The sequence below is a fragment of the Dermacentor andersoni genome, chromosome 10 (genome assembly GCF_023375885.2).
Source record: "Dermacentor andersoni chromosome 10, qqDerAnde1_hic_scaffold, whole genome shotgun sequence".
Classification (NCBI taxonomy): domain Eukaryota; kingdom Metazoa; phylum Arthropoda; class Arachnida; order Ixodida; family Ixodidae; genus Dermacentor; species Dermacentor andersoni.
Window position 1 is genome coordinate 41,295,562 of NC_092823.1, and position 20,680 is coordinate 41,316,241.

General features: G+C 48.7%; 1 protein-coding gene across 1 annotated transcript in view; it reads right to left on the reverse strand.

Moving 5' to 3' along the window:
• The window catches only part of Ubr1 (Ubr1 ubiquitin ligase), a 69,696-nt gene extending 52,075 nt beyond the window's left edge, over window positions 1-17,621 (reverse strand). The window contains exons 1-10 of the mRNA XM_072284817.1: window positions 17,537-17,621; window positions 11,948-12,379; window positions 11,360-11,530; window positions 10,364-10,487; window positions 7,703-7,933; window positions 7,034-7,156; window positions 5,099-5,243; window positions 3,703-4,039; window positions 1,933-2,170; window positions 809-1,195 (exon numbers count right to left, since the gene is read on the reverse strand). Coding sequence (XP_072140918.1) covers window positions 809-1,195; window positions 1,933-2,170; window positions 3,703-4,039; window positions 5,099-5,243; window positions 7,034-7,156; window positions 7,703-7,933; window positions 10,364-10,487; window positions 11,360-11,530; window positions 11,948-12,216 — 2,025 coding nt within the window. The 5' untranslated portion in view covers window positions 12,217-12,379; window positions 17,537-17,621. The remainder of the gene's footprint in view (window positions 1-808; window positions 1,196-1,932; window positions 2,171-3,702; window positions 4,040-5,098; window positions 5,244-7,033; window positions 7,157-7,702; window positions 7,934-10,363; window positions 10,488-11,359; window positions 11,531-11,947; window positions 12,380-17,536) is intronic.
• Between the last annotated feature and the right edge of the window lie 3,059 nt (window positions 17,622-20,680).

The following is a 20,680-nucleotide window of genomic DNA, read 5'->3' on the forward strand; positions in this document are numbered from 1 at the left end:
TATTTGTCTCGTTATATAGAGAAAAACTAATTACATATTTGCATCAAGCACATTAAATTACATATTACCTACAAATTTCATTCCTATAGCAGCAATATCAATAATGGTATTGCTCAAGGCCCAGGTCCCCCCTTAAGAATGTTTGGTCCGTGCAGACCGCTTGGTTTGTCTTGAAGAGTCGTTCACGTAGCATTCGACAGATGGTAAGCGCGATCATTATTAGCTAGACTTGGCACACGACATATTGCTGCGGCAAGTTCGGGGTGCGATCATTACACGGGAAATTAAAGAAAACGAATTTTGACGACAAAATTCAGGGGTGCGATCATTACGTGAGTGCGATCATTATGCGAGTAAATACGGTAGCACCACTACTTCAGAAAACCTAAATAAATTCTGGGATTGTACATGCCAAAACCACTTTCTGATTATGAGGCACACTGTAGTAGGGGAGACCAGATTAACTTCAGCCACTGGGGGTTCTTTTAACAGGCACCTCAATTTAAGTACACGAGCGTTTTTACATCTCGCCCAAATCGAAACGAGGCCGCTGAGGCTGGAATTGAACCCGCTACCTTGAGCCACTATGTCAGGAGTCGAAGAACAAGCTTGTGGTTTGGTGCAGAGTCAATGAAACTGCCTTTACAGCGGCTGTACAGCACTAAGAAACCCTAGGAATCCTCCAGGGCTGAAACGTTAGTCGGGTGTTCAGCTCCTGTGCTGTGCACTCAGTCTTTGTCGTTTGTCCTTTTGATATTTCATTTTATTTCCAGCTAACACCTGCACAGTCGCACGTGAAAGGACCTACCTGCGTCCGCAGCGGGAGCTCCATCAGCTGCTCGGGCGTAGGCTTGCCTCGGAACTGGAACTCGTGAGAGTCATATCCCAAGCCAAACCGATCCAGGCAGAGGAGGAGACCCGCCACGAAGCGCGACAGGGGCAGGTGGATGGAGACGGGACCCGTGGACACGTCGTAGTCGACGCACGAGGCCGAGTGGTCGGCCAGCTCCCGGCCGACGGCCGTCATGTGACCCTGGACCCCCTCGAGTGCTCGCAGGGCCTTGCGCAGGGCCTTGATGGCCACCTCGCGGTCGCGCGAGCACCACTCCAGGGCCAGGGCGACGACAGGCGCCAGCTTGAGCTGGATGTTGATGCCCGTCTCCCACTCGGCCTCAAACTCGACGTGCTGACCCACCTGTGCATGCGTACGCACGCGCAAGACAGACACCCGTGATATTAAACCTGATGTTAACCAATGTTAAACAGCACTGCACTGTGCACAGTGAAGGATTCTGCCAATCATGTGTTATGTCTCAGCTCGTGCAACACAATGTTGCTGTTCATTCAGAAGAAATCTAACTATGATAGCTCGCATGTGTTTAGCTCGTAACAAAGTGGCCCTTAAGTCCCAAATCGAGAGTGCCCGCCGCAGCTGCTGGTGCCGGGACGAGCTTGGCTCCCACAAACATACCATGAGCCTTTCCCTCACAACCTTGGTTCGTTTCGCACACAAGATTTACACATGTCTTTATACGGGCATTTATTTTTGCCTTTTCCTGCATTTTTATACGGATGTCTTTTCAGTTAATGAAAATTGTACCTTTGAAATTTTTCATTTCAGACAATTTATTTGCAGCCAGGCTTTGTACTTTGATCGTTGATATGTTATAACATTTCATAGGATATTATAGGAACGAGTATCGGGTGTTGTTACTGCCATTATGCTTCAGCAATTCTTGTCATCACGCACAGGAGCACCCAATTCAGTTTCTAACTACGCGGTCCTCCATCCGTTATACATCTCCTACAGCTCCCACTTCACGAATGACATCGACAGTCCTATTAAAAAGATGGCACCCCTGCGCACGACTCCACTCCCCGCGGACTCGAGCACGTGCAGTAACTCTAGCGGCCGCGCGCTCGGCAACCCACCTGGCGGACCACCGAGTCCATCCCCTGCATCCAGGTGAGCAGGCTGAGCAAAGACGTCACGCCGTAGAGGAAGCCCTTCCGCAGCTTGTCGGTCCACACGTCGGGGGGCACCGACAGGATGTAGCGCAGGTCGTACAGGACGAACTGGGCCCGCCGGAAGGCCACGTTGGCATGGTTCCGCTCGAAGGCTAGCCGCCCCTCCGTGTTGCGGTGCTTCTCGCACTCGGACAAGAACGCCCTGCGGGGATACGCATTTGGGGGGGGGGGGTCTCAAGTGATCTGTGGAACTACGAGGACAAGAGCAACACGGCAGCGCAAACACAAGAAAGGACGTTTGCTGCTCCTTCCGTACAAGACACGCTCGAAAAAAAATTTGTAGTGGCTTGGCTCGGCTATGCCAGGATACACGTAGCGAAAGCTAAGACATAGCATGGTTAGCCTTGGTTAATCTTGATTTCAAGTCCAGGTTAATCTGGTTGTCTAGCTATGTTATGGCATTTAGCCAGTCGTTCGGCGCGGTGTTTGTCTGTTTCCTGAGCGATTCGTTTCCTCTTCATCTCGTTCTGATGTCGATTCCAGGCCTCCTCCTGCTTATCAGAATTGTTGCCGTCCATACTGCCGCCTCAACTGTGGTTGCGGCGCACGCGAGCTCTCCTTTTCAATCCGCTGACATGTTATGAGGCATGCGACGCAGCAGGCGAAGTGAGCAGAGGCGAGCGCAACAATAAGGAACGCGGTGTGACGAGGAACGCGGTGTGACGTAATGTGCCTCCGCGGAGCACGGCCACGGCGAAATCGCAAGTTTGCGGCCAGTAAAGCTTTAAAAAAGTTTGCAGCTCTCAGACTTGCTGAAATATTAATGCCATGATCGTTCAAACAGGGTGGAAAGCGTCAACCTCTGTGCACGTCGAGGGAATGCAAGTGTGGTGCAGGCACGACTGCAACTTTTGTCTGTTGCAACTGCATGACATGGGTCAAAATAGGGGCAGACACGTTCCTATGCAAGCGCAGATTCGTACCAGCAATGCCCCAGACACACTTTTCCGAACGCCTGAGGAAGAAAGTTTTTTTCGTTTAAAGACATTTTTTAGCCTCCTGATTATTCAAACCATTATTAGTTGATCCATTCCAAGTCTGACAAACTGGTTAGTGACTGTTCTGACAGTGTTTTACTACATCAAATTTCACGTCTACAGTCCTCAAGGAGTCTTACTGAGAGACAGTTACTTCTGAACTTCTGAATGCTGAACTTCCATCCTTTTCAGACAGAGCTTTGTGTCTAGCACAAATGGATGCAGTTATCTGGTCAAAGCAGCTAACTCCACAAAGTCAAATGTGTCATTATTCATACCCCAATAACGACACCTCATAATGTCACTTATAGCACAGGAAACTAAATGCAAGACACATAGTAGCGTTTCCAAAAAGCTGGAGCAAAGCTTCAGTTGTAGGTAGCCCAGCAAACTAAATTCTTAAATACTATGGTAATTAATTTCTAGCTCAAGTAACATTTAATTCTTTCCTGGTAAAAGTATTATCTCTGTGGCCAGACATGAATGCAATCAACTTGTTCCAATTCTTCTGTGCGTGGAACGCTGTTTACGCTTGGTAGGGTTGTACACTGCTCTCCACAATGGTGTCCCTCATAGACCCCAAGCTGCTCTTGGACATCAAAACCGTACAACTTGCATACGCAGCTCTGTGGAGACAAATCTGCAAATGCAGGCGTAAGAAAACGAAAAAAAAAAAAACCAGGACTGGCACGCCCACCTGAGCAGGACCACAATCGCATTCTCCTCGGCAACGAGCAGGTGCGCCAGCGTGGGCACGGTGAAGATCTGCACCGACAGCGAGGTGATGGAGACCGGATGCTCGTGGTCGTCGGCCACGAACTCCTTGAGCAGGTCGGGGTAGTCGCGCGTGAAGGCCCGGGCAAAGTCCTGCTTGCACCGGGCGTCCATGAGCATGCCCCCAATGAGAATCTGGTGCCACTGGGCCCGCGCCGTCTTCCAGAGGTGCGCGTCTGAGCGCATGATGCACCGCACCAGTGCAAAGCCTTCCTCGGGCGTCGGCGCCATCATCACATCGCTCAGGATCAGACGAAACGCTGCAAGCCAAGTGAGGCGTGATGCAATGCACAGACCGACTTGCACAAAAGGTGGCTCCTTTCAAACTGCTGTTACGTACGCGTTGCACTACCAATTTTTTTACGTTCGGCGATAACAAGCACTCTGCGGAGATCATGACCACATTAGGATTCTCAGAAGACAACAAGAAATAGTTCCGAATATAAAGAAGGACTTGCGGCTAACGTGTTACCAAAGTCATCTAAATTCGACGACGTACAATCGCAAAAGTCTAGGAAATAAGTGCTCCAGGGCTAGAAATTATGCAATGATATTTATTATCCATGAATACAACTTGAATGCTCCATACAAATGCGATGCTCTAAATGAAAGCATGCAGCACAGTTCAACTGAACAAATCCATGCTAAATTGTACAAAAAGTCACATTTGACCCATAATTCCAACAGTGGCTGAACAAATGCATCATCAGGGCCATGATATTGTAGCAGTGGCAGAGCATCGAACACGGCCACTCAAGAACGCGAAAAGCGCTGAAGGGCATTAGCATCGGGAAAACGCACCGCTACTGAATTGTGGCCCAGATTTTACCACAGTAAACGTAGTACCGTAGACCTTCATTATTGCAAGTCCAGTTACCATAGTTAGTTAAGGCCCGAACCTCAACTCGAAGTGCAAGCATTTTGTAAAAGAAAGTTTCATGAAGTGTCATGCACATAGCCACCAGCAGCTTCATTTAGGAAGCTGCTACCAGACGGCACTAGTTACTATCCAGCTGGTGATGGCATCATCATTCTCACTATCTCCCACTGGATCACGCAGCATAGATCCAGTACATTTCTATGGTAATCGCTGTACTGCATACGCTGTTTAGCTGCATCGTGTTTTCAGAAAAGTCCCGCCAGCGACTACAGAGAAGCACCTGATGGCTCTGCCTTCAACATCAGTTGATTGCACACACCAGCAACGTAACTTATCATAAAAGTTTGCAGGTATGTGGAAGCAAACGGGATCCCGCTGTTAAATTTGAAGAACACTGACGTGCACCTGCAAAGGCACTGGCACCTTACTGGCACCTTACCTTGGCACTGCGCGAGGAAGCCCTGCAGCCAGCCAAGCAGGCGCATGGCGAACGTCTGGTGTGCCACCACCGACGAATGCATCACCAGTACCCGCAGGGGCCGACTGCCATGCCGGGACGTGATCCGCTCAATATGCTGCTTCACCTGCACGCATCAAGATATTGTCACGGAGTGGCACCAGTGAGGAACAAAACTGTGGGTCACATATCTAACTCTCTGATGGAAGAACTTGTGCCCCGAATAACATGTGACACTCACAGCAAAACTATAGTGGCGAGTGCAGTTGTTGGTGATCAAACTCATCAACGGGTGAAGGCTACGTATACATGACCATTATACATTCCAGCCTATTCACTCGTGCTTACGTACGTTCCACAATGTACACCACTATTAATCAGACTGCACACGCAACCTGATTAGACAGAATACTTTCGCTGTAGAAATGGCAACATTGAGGAAAGTTCTAGACCAATTAATTTTGTAAAAGTGGCTAGCCAGTGAAAAACGGTCATTGGAAAAAGATAATGTGCGCACGTCTGCATCCTTGTGCACATAACTGCGGAGCTTCCTACTGAGAACAAGAGAAAATCGTACTGTTGCCGATGTGATTACTGCTTTTCACAGTACTAGCCGTCACAGCTCAATTGGTAGAGCATCCTGCGCGTAATGCAGAAGATATGAGTTTAGCTCCCACCGATGGCAAGTTGTCTCTTTGTGCACTTTCATTTCACTTTACCGTGTTATTCCTACCCTTGAAGTGGTTCCAACTATGCACAAAAATTATAACTCAAAATAAGCGGTAGATTACACTGCTATGAGCTTATAGGTATCATTTGTAAAGCATCAATAACAAGTACAGCAAAGAACGCATTTTCATTTAACTTTGAAGTTTGTGCGAGCGACAAATCAGAAAGTACAGCACTTCTTGCAGTAGTCATTAGCACAGCTCCTATTTGTAAACAATGTTGTGTCAAGAGCCTCAGCGATTTATTTCAATGATGTGTGACATCGTTGTCTTCTTGTCTTGCCATTTGGAAGACTGTTCAGTATTGTTTGCATTGAGTGCCTTGCACTGACAGTACACGTACAACGCATACACGTACAACGCATACACGTACACGTACAGTACTACACGCATACACTCGGTGTACGTCCAAACTTCTTTTACTTTTTATGAATTACAAAGTTACCGGTGCTATGACCTGCAGTAGCAAAGTGTGCGGAGACATCTTGTGATGATTTCTGCAACTACAATGCACCTGAAGCATTTTTTTGCCCGCATCAAGTGTTATTGTCGAGCGGAATTATATAAATGTATGGTATGTTATCGTTTATGTTGCTACCAATGCTTTATGCCAACAGTTAGGCAGAATATGCAAGTTGCTGTATTGGTTTTGCGTGCTCTCTGGTTAGAGACTTTGTCACCAGATGTCACAACCAGCGTTGTTCTTGACGTACACCTTTCCAGCTATCCAGCAAACCACAAACAGTAAGAAAGAGACTTCTGTCCAACTAAGAATTACGATGGTGCAAGCAATGCACAGGTTTCCCACCGAACTAGCAGACGAAACATGAGCACAGATGGCATGGTAGACGATGCATCGCTAGTGTATATCAAGAGGTCTGCGTGCTAGTGTGATCATCTCTGTTTATGAAGATGCCTACTGTGTCACAGGGCACAAAATGCTTTTCGAAACCAAAACTGCAACTGGCTGTGAGATGACTAAACAACCGTCGTGCGCTGGAGCAAACGAGTTTTGTTACCATGACTACTGAGTCAATGGCTACTGATTAAGTGCAGTAAACAGAACCGAAAGAATTTTGTGTCAGTACTCCGTTAACAGCTTGACAGTCATATCCTGCAGCACACAAACTAAAGCACACCAAAGCACGGCAGTACATTACCGCCACGTAGGTAAGGGTGAATGGCCTACCTGCAGGCAATCACTGAACGTCGAGCTTCGGACCACACTGCGGCCCTCGCGGTCCACCATGGTTGCGTACTCGATGGCCTCTCGGTGTGAGCACTCGATGGCCCTGTTCAGGGTTTGGATCACCTGCGGCCATTAACCCCATAAAGAAATGTAAATCATTTCTCCACCTCTTCTGGAACGCTTTTTCTTTAACAGTGAGTCCACAGCTAAGCCAGGGCAACATAACACGAGTTCAGAAATTCATTCAAATATCTTGGTGTAACGTAAAACTACATGCAGGCAACACTATATGTCACGTGTTCGATCACTGCGTTGCCATCAGTTATTGAGAATATCAATACCTTGTGTACCACTGCAACAATCACCGGCAACGAAAAATGAATCTGTAGTACAGCTGAGATGCCACTAGGTGATGCGGTAATCCAGGATGAAAAGCGAAGGCAACAAAGAGTCACGTGATGTTGAAACTGTATTTATGCCTCTCGACAAACATGACGTTTTTATCTAAACGAACTGAAGAAATAAATTCTTGGCCCACATACATGGAGGTGATGCTTTGAGCATGTCGCTGATCAAGCTAGCCATTTTTCAGATTTGTAAAAGGCCACTTGACAATAAGAGCCTACTCTTTAAAAAGTATCGCGACAAGGACTTTTGTTGGACATGCACCTGTTCATAGGTGTGCGTCTCGTCGTTGAACAGCATGGTGACGTAGGTGTCGGGCAGTCCCGACAGAGGCGTCAGGGCGAGGTCCGGGGGCAGTTCGGTGGACTTGCCCCACGTGAGCATCTGGTGGCAGTAGAGCAGCACCGCCCGCAGCACAAGCTCCACACGGCTCACCAGATCCGGAGGGAGCCGGTCCAGCGGATTCGGCTCATCACCGTCCCGGCCCTCTTCCTGCTGTTGTTTTTGGAAGCAAGAACGGGATCAGTCCAACAACGGCGCAACCGCGAGTGCAACAGCTACATGTACCAGCACGAATCAGCAGAGCTACGGAACTTATGGCAGAGCGATTGGATGTGAAACAAAAGGGCGGAAGACAAGGACAGGAAAGACAGCACCACTCGCAACTCAGTTTTTATTCCTAGCAGGCATTCACTTTTACAGGGAAGGGGCCAGCATGCACAAATACATTTGCACACCACAATCGGACCAATGAGATCAATTGGTGAAAAAGCAGGCTTATTGTAACATACAAAAAGAGAATTTAGCTGTGAACGCAGCATGCGACGACCCAGGGAGATTTGCTGGCACTGGAATAGGAAACTGCGTGTGCAGTCATTTTGATGTGACACGGGCGGCTATATACTGTTGTCAAACACGCGCGCCTCACGCCATATCTTTTTCACATAGGATCTCATGGCCGGAAAACGTGTGCTCGCAGTCTGCACCAGGGAACGGCGGTGTGTTTCAGTTATCGCCTATTAAAAGCGTGCGCTACGCTTCTGACGGCACCACGCACTGCGAAACAGAAAGGCGAAGATGCATATAGCAACAGGATAGGTGGCGACAGCTGTGAATGCTACACACGACAACCCCGGAGATATTTGCTGGTACCGAAACGAGAAACTGATTGGGCGCCCTCGCTTTCACGTGAGATGGGTGGATGAGTATTATGGTGAAGCTGCCATGACAGGCCTCTATACTGTACTACTCAATCGCACGTGCCTAGTGCATTTTCTTGATTACATGGGATCTAGTGGTCAGAAAACGTATCATACTATTGCAATTTGGCAATGTATGGAACGTTGGTGCTGAAAAATAGTGTATTCCGGGAACGTATGAAACGGACGTTGGCGCCAAGAAAACATACATAACGGGAAAGTATCATTGAGGTTCTACTGTATTAATGAATGACATGGTTTGAAAGAGACTTTCTCTCAGCACACAAATAAGGTTGAATCATAATTATCTAGGCAAATGATAATGAAAGGAACTGGAAGTACTGGAGAATATGTTCAAGTGCCAAAACACAAATTCAGGACGCGAACCGAGTCGGCAAACGAAGCAGTATGCTGAGGCCCAGGTGGGTACAGCTCAGGCTCGGTATTGACCCGTTAAGGACGAGACATAGCAATACCCGAAGGAAATGTTTATTTCTCATGTAAATGTGCAAAATACACCAAGAATAGGCGTATTCAACTAAAAGATAAAAAATAGATCTTTGAGGAAACTTTTCAGCAATATGCGGCAACACCACGCAGAACACTGGAAACGAGCTACACACCAAGCCATCTATGGCTTCATGTGGAAGTTGTACAGGCAGTTCTAGTTGGATGTAAAACAGAGGTGTATGGTAAAACATGGAATATAGGTGATGAAACGTATTTTTTTTTTTTAGAACACCGTGGCAAGAGGTCAACCCCCATCTTATATACCGGTCTTTTTTTACTGGTTTATACCGGTTTCTATCATTATTTTGGAATTAATGTTTGGGGCGTCAACCTATATTCCGGCCCGATATATATTCCGGCTTTTACGGCAATTTGCATCTGCCTTACATTACCCACATAAAACCATTGCAGTCGAAGATCTTGCATCGGTCTATCCCCGCTGACCGTGCTTTCAAAAGAAAGCGTATTGCATGCCACCACACTTCTTCCTCCCTCGTCCTGTGCTCCTGCTTTAATGCAACAAATGGCGCTTGCTGCCTGTCACTCAGTGTTGGCGAACAACATTTAGCCAGAAACTTTGCGCTCAATAGACAGTTTTAGTTTAGCGTACGGTATGCCATTACGAACACTATAAAATGGGTCATCACTGCGTCTGCGGAGTAAGCTAAATGACCCATAGCGTATAGCGTACGCACGCTATTTCTCAGATTTAGCGTTAGCGTCTTTGTGTGGTTTGTGCGCGAAACATGGCGGCAGTGCCGGCTGCCAGCTTCGAATAAAATTTGGCACTGCTTTTGTAAAATGCCCTTTGTTTGTAGCAAATGACTGTGTTAACGGCTTTCGCTTAGTCTCAGGCCGCTTCGACAACAGAGTATTGTGGATAGCTTTGCGGTGTTTTCGAGATCGCTTCTCATTTTGAATGAGTCGAAGCCTAATGAAAGAAACATTCAAGATGTCAGCGCCACCTATCACTACAGTCGGGAGATAGCCACAACGACAGCATATGGTCTCTGAGATCCCAAGATTTTGCAGGCCAACTAAATAAAAAATACGAGCTGCTTAGCGTATGCAATACTATAGCGTACAGCATACACTATAGTTCCGTACACTAAACTAAAACTGTCTAATACCAGTCTGGTGTCTTGCCTGTAGGCACCACATAACCACAAATAGTTAAATGGTTCATTTTTCCACCGAGTCAGTGCAGTTCTCTCACCTGCTTGACAGCACGCCCATGGGTCTCGCAGAACGGGGACGACCGCCAGGCCTCGAGGTCACCGCAGTCGCAGTAGCCGCCACCGCAGCTCATGCTCATCTTGTACTTGTGGTTCTTGTGTTCGCTGCATCAGCAGGAAAACCCAAGTCAAGGTTATTTCACTTTCAACTACCAAAGACAAAGAACCATGCATTTGCCACAACAAGCAGGCTACCATTCTTGGTACAGACAGCTTTGCTGTCGTTCACCTGACAGTCTCCATAAAGTTCACGTCCTGGTACAGTGCATGCAGTCCCACAGTCTGCTAGGCAGTCCCATCACAAACTCGACGTAGGCAGAAAAAAAAAAGTTTCAATAAGAGAGCCTCGAAGCTTACACCGGTGCAGGCAGATGAGTAGTGCTATGGTGAGGCTCTGTATGGACTACAGCCGGGCGCTGGGAAGCAAACTTACGACCGCATTCCAGGCGTGTCAACGCAGCTCGGGCATCAAACATTAACAGCAGTCAGCATTTGTGAGGCCGCATTACTAGTTCGTCCATGTGTTAAGTGTTCTACACAGCATGAAAGCTAATCAACTACACAAACTGCCATACAATGTCAATGCCTTAAAAAAAACATAAATCAGTCTTGCAGAGCTTCACAGAACATTCCACTGCTTGGCCAATTATTCCCCTATGCCTGTCGAATAGCCTTTTTGCGGAGACCTACATTTGCACGGACCAATATCTTCTAATTCAGCTTTTTTTCCAGACCGAGTCATGCAATTCTTTTCGGGCACCAATACTCACTTTTAAACGCTTGATAAATTTTGTTTTCTCACTTTGCAGCATGTAGGTTTACACGTTTTTATAGTGCTTTCTTTCTTGATGCTAAATATCATTAATTGGTTCACTTTTACTCAATTTGTTTCTTGACACACCGCCTTCAGCCCTGCAAGAGCCCTGTACAGGCTGCTGTACATAGACTAAATAAACACTGCCTTCCTGACGGGTCACCTGCTTTTGAAGCAGTCGACACACAGGACACAGGTAGGGTCAAGACCGCAGTCTCGGCAGGAGTACGTGGGCTCGCCGGACTTGAACACTCGGCCGCACAATGTCGGGGGCGACTCCATCCGACGCAGCTCCTCAAAGTAGCCCCCCGGATCTGAGGTCCCGCAGACAAACCTGCACAAAGGGTGCGCACAGGTGCATGCTTTCAGTAACAGCACACAAATCATGTACATTCTTTTTCGACAACAACTGCGAACGTTTTGTGCAAGTTTTCTTTTGCTGCACCATTACAATTAAAGGCATGTTTGACCATAGCATCGACAGACGGCACCACCATTTCAATACAGCAAGAACGAAATTTTTTTTTGTGACGTAGCCACAGATGACGTGTCTTCTCGTTTAAGGGAGAAACAGGCAAGTTATGCTCTCAAACGGAACGTTAATCTGGACCCACTATAAAATGCTATTTCTACGCAATATCTGAAAATAAACTGTGCACCAGCTTGGTTGGAAGAGATGTGTGTACATGGCACTTCTGTTTATGTGACACTCCGCATTTTCCATTCAGAGGACCATCATTGTCAAGCTCACCTCTCGAGTGAGTCGAGCAGCGTCTTGCGCAGTGTTGCCTCGTCGTAGGCCAGCTGCAGAGGGCGACAGTTGAGGGGCGGGCTCAACAGCGGAGGCACATGCGTTGCCCAGAACGCACGCAACACCTCAGGTGTCAGGGCACCGCACTCGTGGGCCTTCAGCCAGCCAGCCACCGCGGCGTCCACCTCAGACATGTAGGGGCTGCGCACATCGGCCTCTTCGCCCGCACGCAGCGAGGCCTGCGCAAGGCCCGCGTCCTCGCCTTCCATCTCGAGGCAGTGGTGAAGGGCAGCAGGCTGCGTCTACGGGACTAGACCGCGGAAAGCTGGAAGGTCATGTCTGAGATCCTCTCCCGTTTATCTCTCAGCTGACCTGAAGGAGGTCCCAGGGCTTTAAGCTCATGGGGTGCCACACCCGTCCCCCGCCACAGCCCTGCATTAGCAAATGATATAAGAAGAAAAGAAAGATTAACTCCTGCATTGCCACTCCCTAGACAACTCCAGCACACACTCGCGCACAACCTTCCACTACCAAGGCATACTCATGTTGTGTTTTCAGCACACTTCCCACCTCTCCGGACGTAACTTGTGCAGAAAATAACACTGCATACCTATTGTGCCATCTATGAACAGGTCATCTAAATACAAAAAAAAATGTTAGTTTAATTTCCAACAGCAGGCGGAGCAACTGCCACAATGCATGTTGGTGGTCTCCGCGTCTTGCAGTCTTGGCAAGATGCAGAGACCGGCACCACGTAACCACGCATTATACGGTCTCCTGGATTGGCCTGGCTCTAGCAGGCCAGTTCTGGAGATAGTGCAGCAGTTTTTACACCTTACTTGGCAAAAGACCAACGAAAGCATGTGCGCCAAACCCCAGACCCTATGAAAGTAAGCATAGAAAATTTCCTTTATTGAAGTAATTGTGATCTTAATGTATATCTGTTGCAATGACGATATTTAGGTATCATTGATTCATTACTGAGTAATTCTGTAGAAAACAAGGCCAGCAGCGAGGACACCTGTAAGGGTAGTGAAAAATGGAAGTGCTGCCTTGCCCGCGATCTGTTTAGCAAGACCGCAGAACTCAGGCACGGTCAGGAAAGTCTGAGAGGGTTGGCAAAGAGAGCGTTGTTTTAAAAAGGACGGCTAGTCATTAAGGCAATACTGTAGGCTCCTTACTTCCTGTACTGGAATAATCTTTGGCTCGAGCATTCACAAGAGTGCTGGTGGCACCACACTACAGGACCTGTTGGCCCACGTACATGCTGGTCTACTGACTAGCGGGTCTCTCCAGTCCGTCAGTTGAGCTAACCTGGCCACACCTGTGTTGGCAGAACCGGTCCCTCGCCTCAATGGCTTGGCCCTGCCTATGCGCCCAAGTCGCCGACCGTCATTCTCCTGAATTGCTTTTGCATGCAAACTCAACTTGCAACAGAACTGATTACTGGAGGCTGCTTGGCAGTGACTCAGTATATTCACAGTAGCACGACACGAACATCGATAAGAAAGGAAATTGGATGGACACTTGTGTTGCTTGTTTTGTTATTATAAAGCAGAACACTGTCTATCTGCACAGTTCGACGTGTTGACTGTTCATCCAGCATAGCAACAGGCCTTTACAAACGCACAGCATATGTGACCTGTTTCCTGTCCTATTTGAGTATGACAGATCTGTTGGTCAGGTGGCCTCACACATCGGTACAGATGCTGCAACAGGTTCCAAAAACATTTTTTACGGCAGGCCAAGAGCCATAGTTCATTTCAATAAATGTTTATTTGTTCATTCATTCGTACAAAGATGCGACATTGTTAGCATGAGGCAATGTTAGTGTGATAACTGACAGCAGTCACAAGTTGAAAGGAAAATTCATTACAAATAGGCATTTAGTGGGAATATAAACTATAGAAAAATTTGCAACTCAGGCCAACACGCAAGTAAATGTATCACCTACAAAGATGTAACTCATGCCAATTATTGATACATGCAATAATCCCATGCTTTCATGTTGCCACAAGAACCGAAAAGGAAGAGCAGACACATCAGCAGTTACCATGGATCAGATTATCATCTTGCATTAAATTATCATCTCCAAACAAATAAAGGCAGAACCTGTCTCTACAAGAGTTAAAGATAAAGCGAGAAAGAAACAGACCAAAGATGAAAGATGGCCAGTAATACCAACAGCTGCTTCCGACACGAAGCGACACAAGGGGGTTATTTATCGAGTCGTAAAAACACACAGCTGGCCACTGCAACCCATGCTCACTGATAGCGCAAAAAAAGGGCAACCCTGCTTTAGGAAAGCGGCTGAAGGGTCTTGCACGGCCCTTATACGACCCTTTACAGATAAGCCATGGAAACGTTGCAACAGGTTCAGTGCAGATTTTGTTAACAGTGACTATTCATGTAAAAAATGGGTGAAAACAAGACAAAAAGACAAAGTGTTCCCTTTAATAATCAATAAATCCCGAAATCTGATTGAGAAGAAAATTTAAATATACATAGAAGCCACTGAAAGCGCCAACAAATGTACAGAAATACATAAAGGCCACGTAAAGAACCTCACTACTACTGTTAACTGTCGCAAAACTTGGCTTTTACTATATTTTTTAATGTAAATCTTCATTATTGCTGCTGTACAGAAGTGTCATCAAAATCAAACTTCATCACACCTGTCAATGCACCTACCAGTACAATGTACGACACAGCTGTCACGTCAGAATTGGGCAAACAGCCACAGAAATGCTGTTCGTTACAATAGGGAGGAACTGGATCAGAGGCTGCATGCTTAATCTTCTTCTACGGCTAGCAAAAGAATACTAGCTTTGACTGAGGCACAACTGGAGTCTCTTCCAGAAAAATTAGAGCTTCAAATTTATTTCTCACCACAGAAAGTGCCCTTCTAAAAAAATTCACCTACGATTATGATATGCCCTAATGTGAAATTTGAGTGCATCTACGTTTTCATTTCGCAATATATTGGCTGACGTGCACAATGAGTCTCGTGTGATCCGTTGTAAAGGGATCGAATTGTGTGGCACGACTGCCTTGCTAATCTAGAGATCGCGTGAGGCAGCAAGTGGGCGACGCGTGGGCGCAATTAGGAGCAGCCGCCGCAGACAGGCCTCCCAGCCGACGCACACTGCTCTGGCACCATCTTGCAGCCATCGTTGCCGCACCACGCTTTTCTCACGCTTTCGCCACCACTGTGCTCCTCCGCTTTCCACCTCACAGCTCCGGCACCATCCTCCTTACGTCTTTCATCCTTCACTGTGCTCCCCGTTCACTCTTTCATCATTCGCTGTGCCCCTTTGCTCGGTTACGCCAACGCTCGCCGCAGAAATGGCCGCCTAAGAGCTGTGCTCTAAAAGGCAAAGAAATGTTACGTCAGTTATATAACTTAATTTGTGCAGAAATTATTCAGTCATTCATTTTACAGATTACCCAGAACTGAGAGCTCTACTCGGACAGATTTGACCTTACAATTTGCGCTCAGAGCCACTCAGCAGTAAGACTAGTGCCCGACAGTTACGCCAACAGTGGTAGGTGCAACACTGCTGATTGAGGCGATTGCAACTGTGTGTCCACCTGGCTCCTTTGTCGTTTTGCAGCCAAGTTTACTGCGTGCTGTTTGAGTCTATGGAAAACATGCCTATCCAGTATGCAAAATCAATGCTGTTCTCTCCAGTGCCTGAACACGTGACACTTGAGCAGAGCAGACCATAACTAATGCTCTGCTGAAACTATTTTCAACGCTAACAATCAACAATTTTGCACTGAAGAAGTGGCCGGATGGAGTTTTGAGACAGCATTCTGTGAGACTCAACTGATTGAACCTTACTTCGTAGCGTCCCGCCTAAGTTGACCAGCACTTCCGCCCAGAAAGCCACATCGATGACTCGCCACACGGAAGTGGCACCTAACATCACAAAGATTCTATGTTTGTTAACCCTATCCCTTTCATTGAAAGAGTAATGCAAAAGCTACTTTAACGGTAATCACCAACTACGATTGCAATCACCACCCCCCAACACATTACAATAGAACCTCATTATAATGAAGCTGAAAGGGGACGTTAATTCCTTCATTATAATAATTGTACACTATAACTGTGATGTTGGAGGAGGCAGAGAGGGGGGGGGGGGGGTAGTTAACATTGGATGAACATCAAATAAATGCAAAAATGGATGGCAAACGACCTTTTCACAAACTGCTTCGTGCAACTGCGTTAATTCATTCTCACCCTCGATCTTGAACAGCTCGCAAGGTTATGCAATCTCCTGGTGCTATGGCGCTTTATGACCTTACATGCTGTGTCAGTGGAGACGAGTCGTACTGGGCTCATGCCTCCTTGCACAAAACAAACCACCGAGCAGCACAGTGAACCCCGCTCCACTTGAAGTGGCTTGTTTACACTGATAAATACGGCGCTTTATTTAGCTTTCGCGTTCATAAAGAATACTTCTACCCAACAAAACATTTCTGGTTGGGCTGACCGACCCTCAACTTACGTATCCACTTTTTTTTTCTTTTGAAGTCTTTCACCGCACAGAACAGCGACGCTATGGTAGAGAAAGAAACCAATCGAGGCAGAGGCAGCTCCACTAATTCACAAAGCGCTGCGTGTGCGCGTCTGAAACGAGCAACGCCGCGCGATTCCACGCGAAACAAGCGGCGTCGCGCGGCCGGCGAGCCTGTAAACAAAGGGTAACAACCTCTCCAGCCGCGACTGGAGCAAGCTGGCAGGAAGGTCAAGGGTATACATTTCGGAAACTCTCTGCCGCCGCGTACCGGAAATTACGGCCAGGAAAAATCAAGTCCGCTCGGATCCCCGATTCGAGTGCGACGAAGACCTCGGGCCAGCCGCCGTGCGGGCGCGCGCGCGAGAGAGCTTCCACAAAAGCGCCGTATTTTTAGAACGTCCCCTCAAAAACCCCCGAGGCAATTGCGCAAGGGAGCGTGATTCGGCGCTCTCAGCACCGACGGTGCACGGCCGGGAACGAGCATCCCCATGACGTGCTACCTCGGCCGAATCGAGACGCTGCCCATTCAATGAAGCGTATGCTCGGGCTACCAGCAAACACCGCGCGAACCGCGACGCGCGGTAAGAGCCCGGCGTCGCCCAAGCTTGAGACACCGCTGCCATTCCTCAGGCGAGACGGGAACGAGCTCCGGCAACACAAACGCCGCAGGAACAGCTGATCGCTACGACGGAAACAAGGGGTGCGAGCGTCGCACGCAAGACGGTGGTGACAACCAAGCTGGCCACGTCCGCTGGACAGTGGCAACAGCGCCCACCGTTCCAGACGACGCTCGCTGCGTACGGCACGCCGCAGAAGCGGCAGCTGTCCAGTCGCGATAGGCAAACCAGCGCATCGCGTCTGCTCGGGTCTTCCAAAAAGAAACCAACAGTTTGAGGGAAGACACTGAAAATAGCTGGCAGATTAGGCCTAATGGCTCGGGCTGCGGGACGCGACGTCAGATTTCGCACTGAATCGCGGAGCGCCGAGGACGAGGCGACGGGCTCGGGCCGAAACACGGCGACGACGCGAGAGGGGTGCCGTCGCGCAGCCAAGACCAACTCACCCACGAACGGACCGAGATGGGCACAAATACGAGAGGTTTCGTGTTGTTGAGCTGGGAGCAGAAACAGACGAAAACGAGACGCTGCTCAAAAATGACGCCAGATGGCGATAAACAAAAACGCCATGTCGATGTCAGTCCGATGGCTGAAATATTTTCAGCACTGTAACAAATGGACAAATCTGCTGCTCTTTAGGTTGATTGTTCATAAGTGCCGTAATAATTATTATAACCTCAAAAATTTAGCTGAAATATATAAGTATTTTTACATATCTTTAACGTCGTCACAGTCACCAAAGTGCTTGCTCGGTCCCATGGCGTTAACCCCAGCGTGCGAGACACCGTGACGCATAGAGTTTCTATGATGACGCCATATGACACGTTCTTTATTCTATGCTATGACACATAGAGTTTCCTTCCTCCGTGTATGACACCATCGGCACATAACAGCCGCCGATGGGACGTGTAGGCCAGGTTGTTCAGATCGACGAGTGCCTAATGAGAGGCAAACGAAAATCGAACCGAGGTCGCCTCCTCGCTGGAGACAGCGTTCCTCCCAGGCGCCGTAACAACTACGGCGGTGTAGCGGACCGGGGTCCATGGATTTTTGGAGTGCTCTGCGTTCAGATAAAAGAGCTGAGGCTCTTCGAAGTTGACAAGAGGGACGCCGCTACGCTCGACCCCCTAATCGCCAAAAATGTCCTCCCAGGCACCACAGTTCACAGCGACGAATGGGCTGCGTATCAATGTGTACCCACTCTTGCGGACGCCAATGGAGCGCCATTGAACCTGGACTAGCTCACCGTAAACCACAGCGTCAATTTTGTGGGCCCTGTAACAGGGGCAAACACGCAACGCATAGAGAACGAGTGGCAGAAGGCGAAGCGCCGACTCGTTCGAAACGGTAACAAAACCTCGCCGGCTCTGCTGCGCTCGCACCTTGCCTGGGCCTGGTGGTTGTCGGTGAACGGGCGATCAGGGATCACAGACTGCTTCCTCCGGCTGATGGAGGCAATCGCCCGGCGCTACCCCTTCTAAGACAACCTCGTGCGCAGCTGCTTGGATGTCCTTGCTGTCGCAAATCCTCCTTTGCCTGAATTTTTCTTTTTACAAACGGCTCTTTTCAGAGCCACTCCAATGGAGCATCGGCAGGGCTCGGAAACCTCACGCTGCTCCGGCCGTGACCCTCTCAAACCGAGAAACACCTCGAGCTGCAATACTTGCATTCACTGCAGCATTCAACCGGATTCACAGAATATTTAAAAACATTACGCAGCTGTGACGACTGAAAGTTCTGAAAGCGCTTAGGCTGCAGCCCTTGCGTGGTGACAGACAAGAAGCATGCAGGTAAAAATAACTTGCAGGTACGTAGCGATAGATCCGCGCCGGCGCGCGACGCACTTGCGGCGGAAACCGCACGCGTAGCCAGAAAGAACGCCCCGGGGGTTTTGCGTCGCGTTTCAGAAAAATTCTTTACGCAGATAAAGGCACAGCAAACACTTCTACCGCTGCAGCGAGAGCGCGCAGCGATATATCGCGCCCCGAGTGTTATGCGACGCGTCTCAGTTTCCGAAAAGTGTATTGCGAGCAGCGTAAGCCCCAGGAGAGTGCCTGTGCAAAGCCAGGCGGTGCAACCCTTTTCTACCGTTGTAGCGAGAGCGCACAGCGATATATCGCGCCCCGAGTCTTATGCGACGCGTCTCAGTTTCTGAAAACTATTGCGAGCAGCATAAGCCCCAGGAGAGTGCCTGTGCAAAGCAAGGCGATGCAACTCTTTTCTACCGTTGTAGCGAGAGCGCGCAGCGATTTATGGCGCCCCGAGTGTTATGCGGCGCGTCTCAGTTTCTGAAAAGCGTATTGCGAGCAGCGTAAGCCCCAGGAGAGTGCCTGTGCAAAGCAAGGCGACGCAACCCTTTCTATCGTAGTGAGAGCGCGCAGCGATATATCGCGCCCCGCGTGTTATACGACGCGTCTCAGTTTCCGAAAAGTGTATTGCGAGCAGTGTAAGGCCGAGGAGAGTGCCTGTGCAAAGCAAGGCGATGCAACCCTTTTCTACCGTTGTAGCAAGAGCGCGCAGCGATATATCGCGCCCCGAGTGTTATGCGACGTGTCTCAGTTTCCGAAAAGTGTATTGCGAGCAGCGTAAGCCCCAGGAGAGTGCCTGTGCAAAGCAAAGCGATGCAACCTGTTTCTACCATTGTAGCGAGAGCACGCAGCGATATATAGCACCCCGAGTGTTATGCGACGCGTCTCAGTTTCCAAAAAGTGTATTGCGAGCAGCGTAAGCCCCAGGAGAGTGCCTGTGCAAAGCAAAGCGATGCAACCTGTTTCTACCATTGTAGCGAGAGCACGCAGCGATATATAGCACCCCGAGTGTTATGCGACACGTCTGTTTCCGAAAAGTGTATTGCGAGCAGCGTAAGCCCCAGGAGAGTGCCTGTGCAAAGCAAGGTGACGGAACCCTTTCTATTGTTGTAGTGAAAGCGCGCAGTGATATATCGCGCCCCGAGTGTTATGCGACGCGTCTCAGTTTCCGAAAAGTGTATTGCGAGCAGCGTAAGCCCCAGGAGAGTGCCTGTGCAAAGCAAGGCGATGCAACCCTTTTCTACTGTTGTAGCGAGAGCGCACAGCGATATATCGCGCCCCGCGTGTTATACGACGCGTCTAAGTTTCCGAAAAGTGTATTGCGAGCAGTGTAAGGCCCAGGAGAGTGCCTGTGCAAAGCAAGGCGATGCAACCCTTTTCTACCGTTGTAGCAAGAGCGCGCAGCGATATATCGCGCCCTAAGTGTTATGCGACGTGTCTCAGTTTCCGAAAAGTGTATTGCGAGCAGCGTAAGCCCCAGGAGAGTGCCTGTGCAAAGCAAAGCGATGCAACCTGTTTCTACCATTGTAGCGAGAGCACGCAGCGATATATAGCACCCCGAGTGTTATGCGACGCGTCTGTTTCCGAAAAGTGTATTGCGAGCAGCGTAAGCCCCAGGAGAGTGCCTGTGCAAAGCAAGGTGACGCAACCCTTTCTATCGTTGTAGCGAAAGCGCGCAGCGATATATCGCGCCCCGAGTGTTATGCGACGCGTCTCAGTTTCCGAAAAGTGTATTGCGAGCAGCGTAAGCCCCAGGAGAGTGCCTGTGCAAAGCCAGGCGAT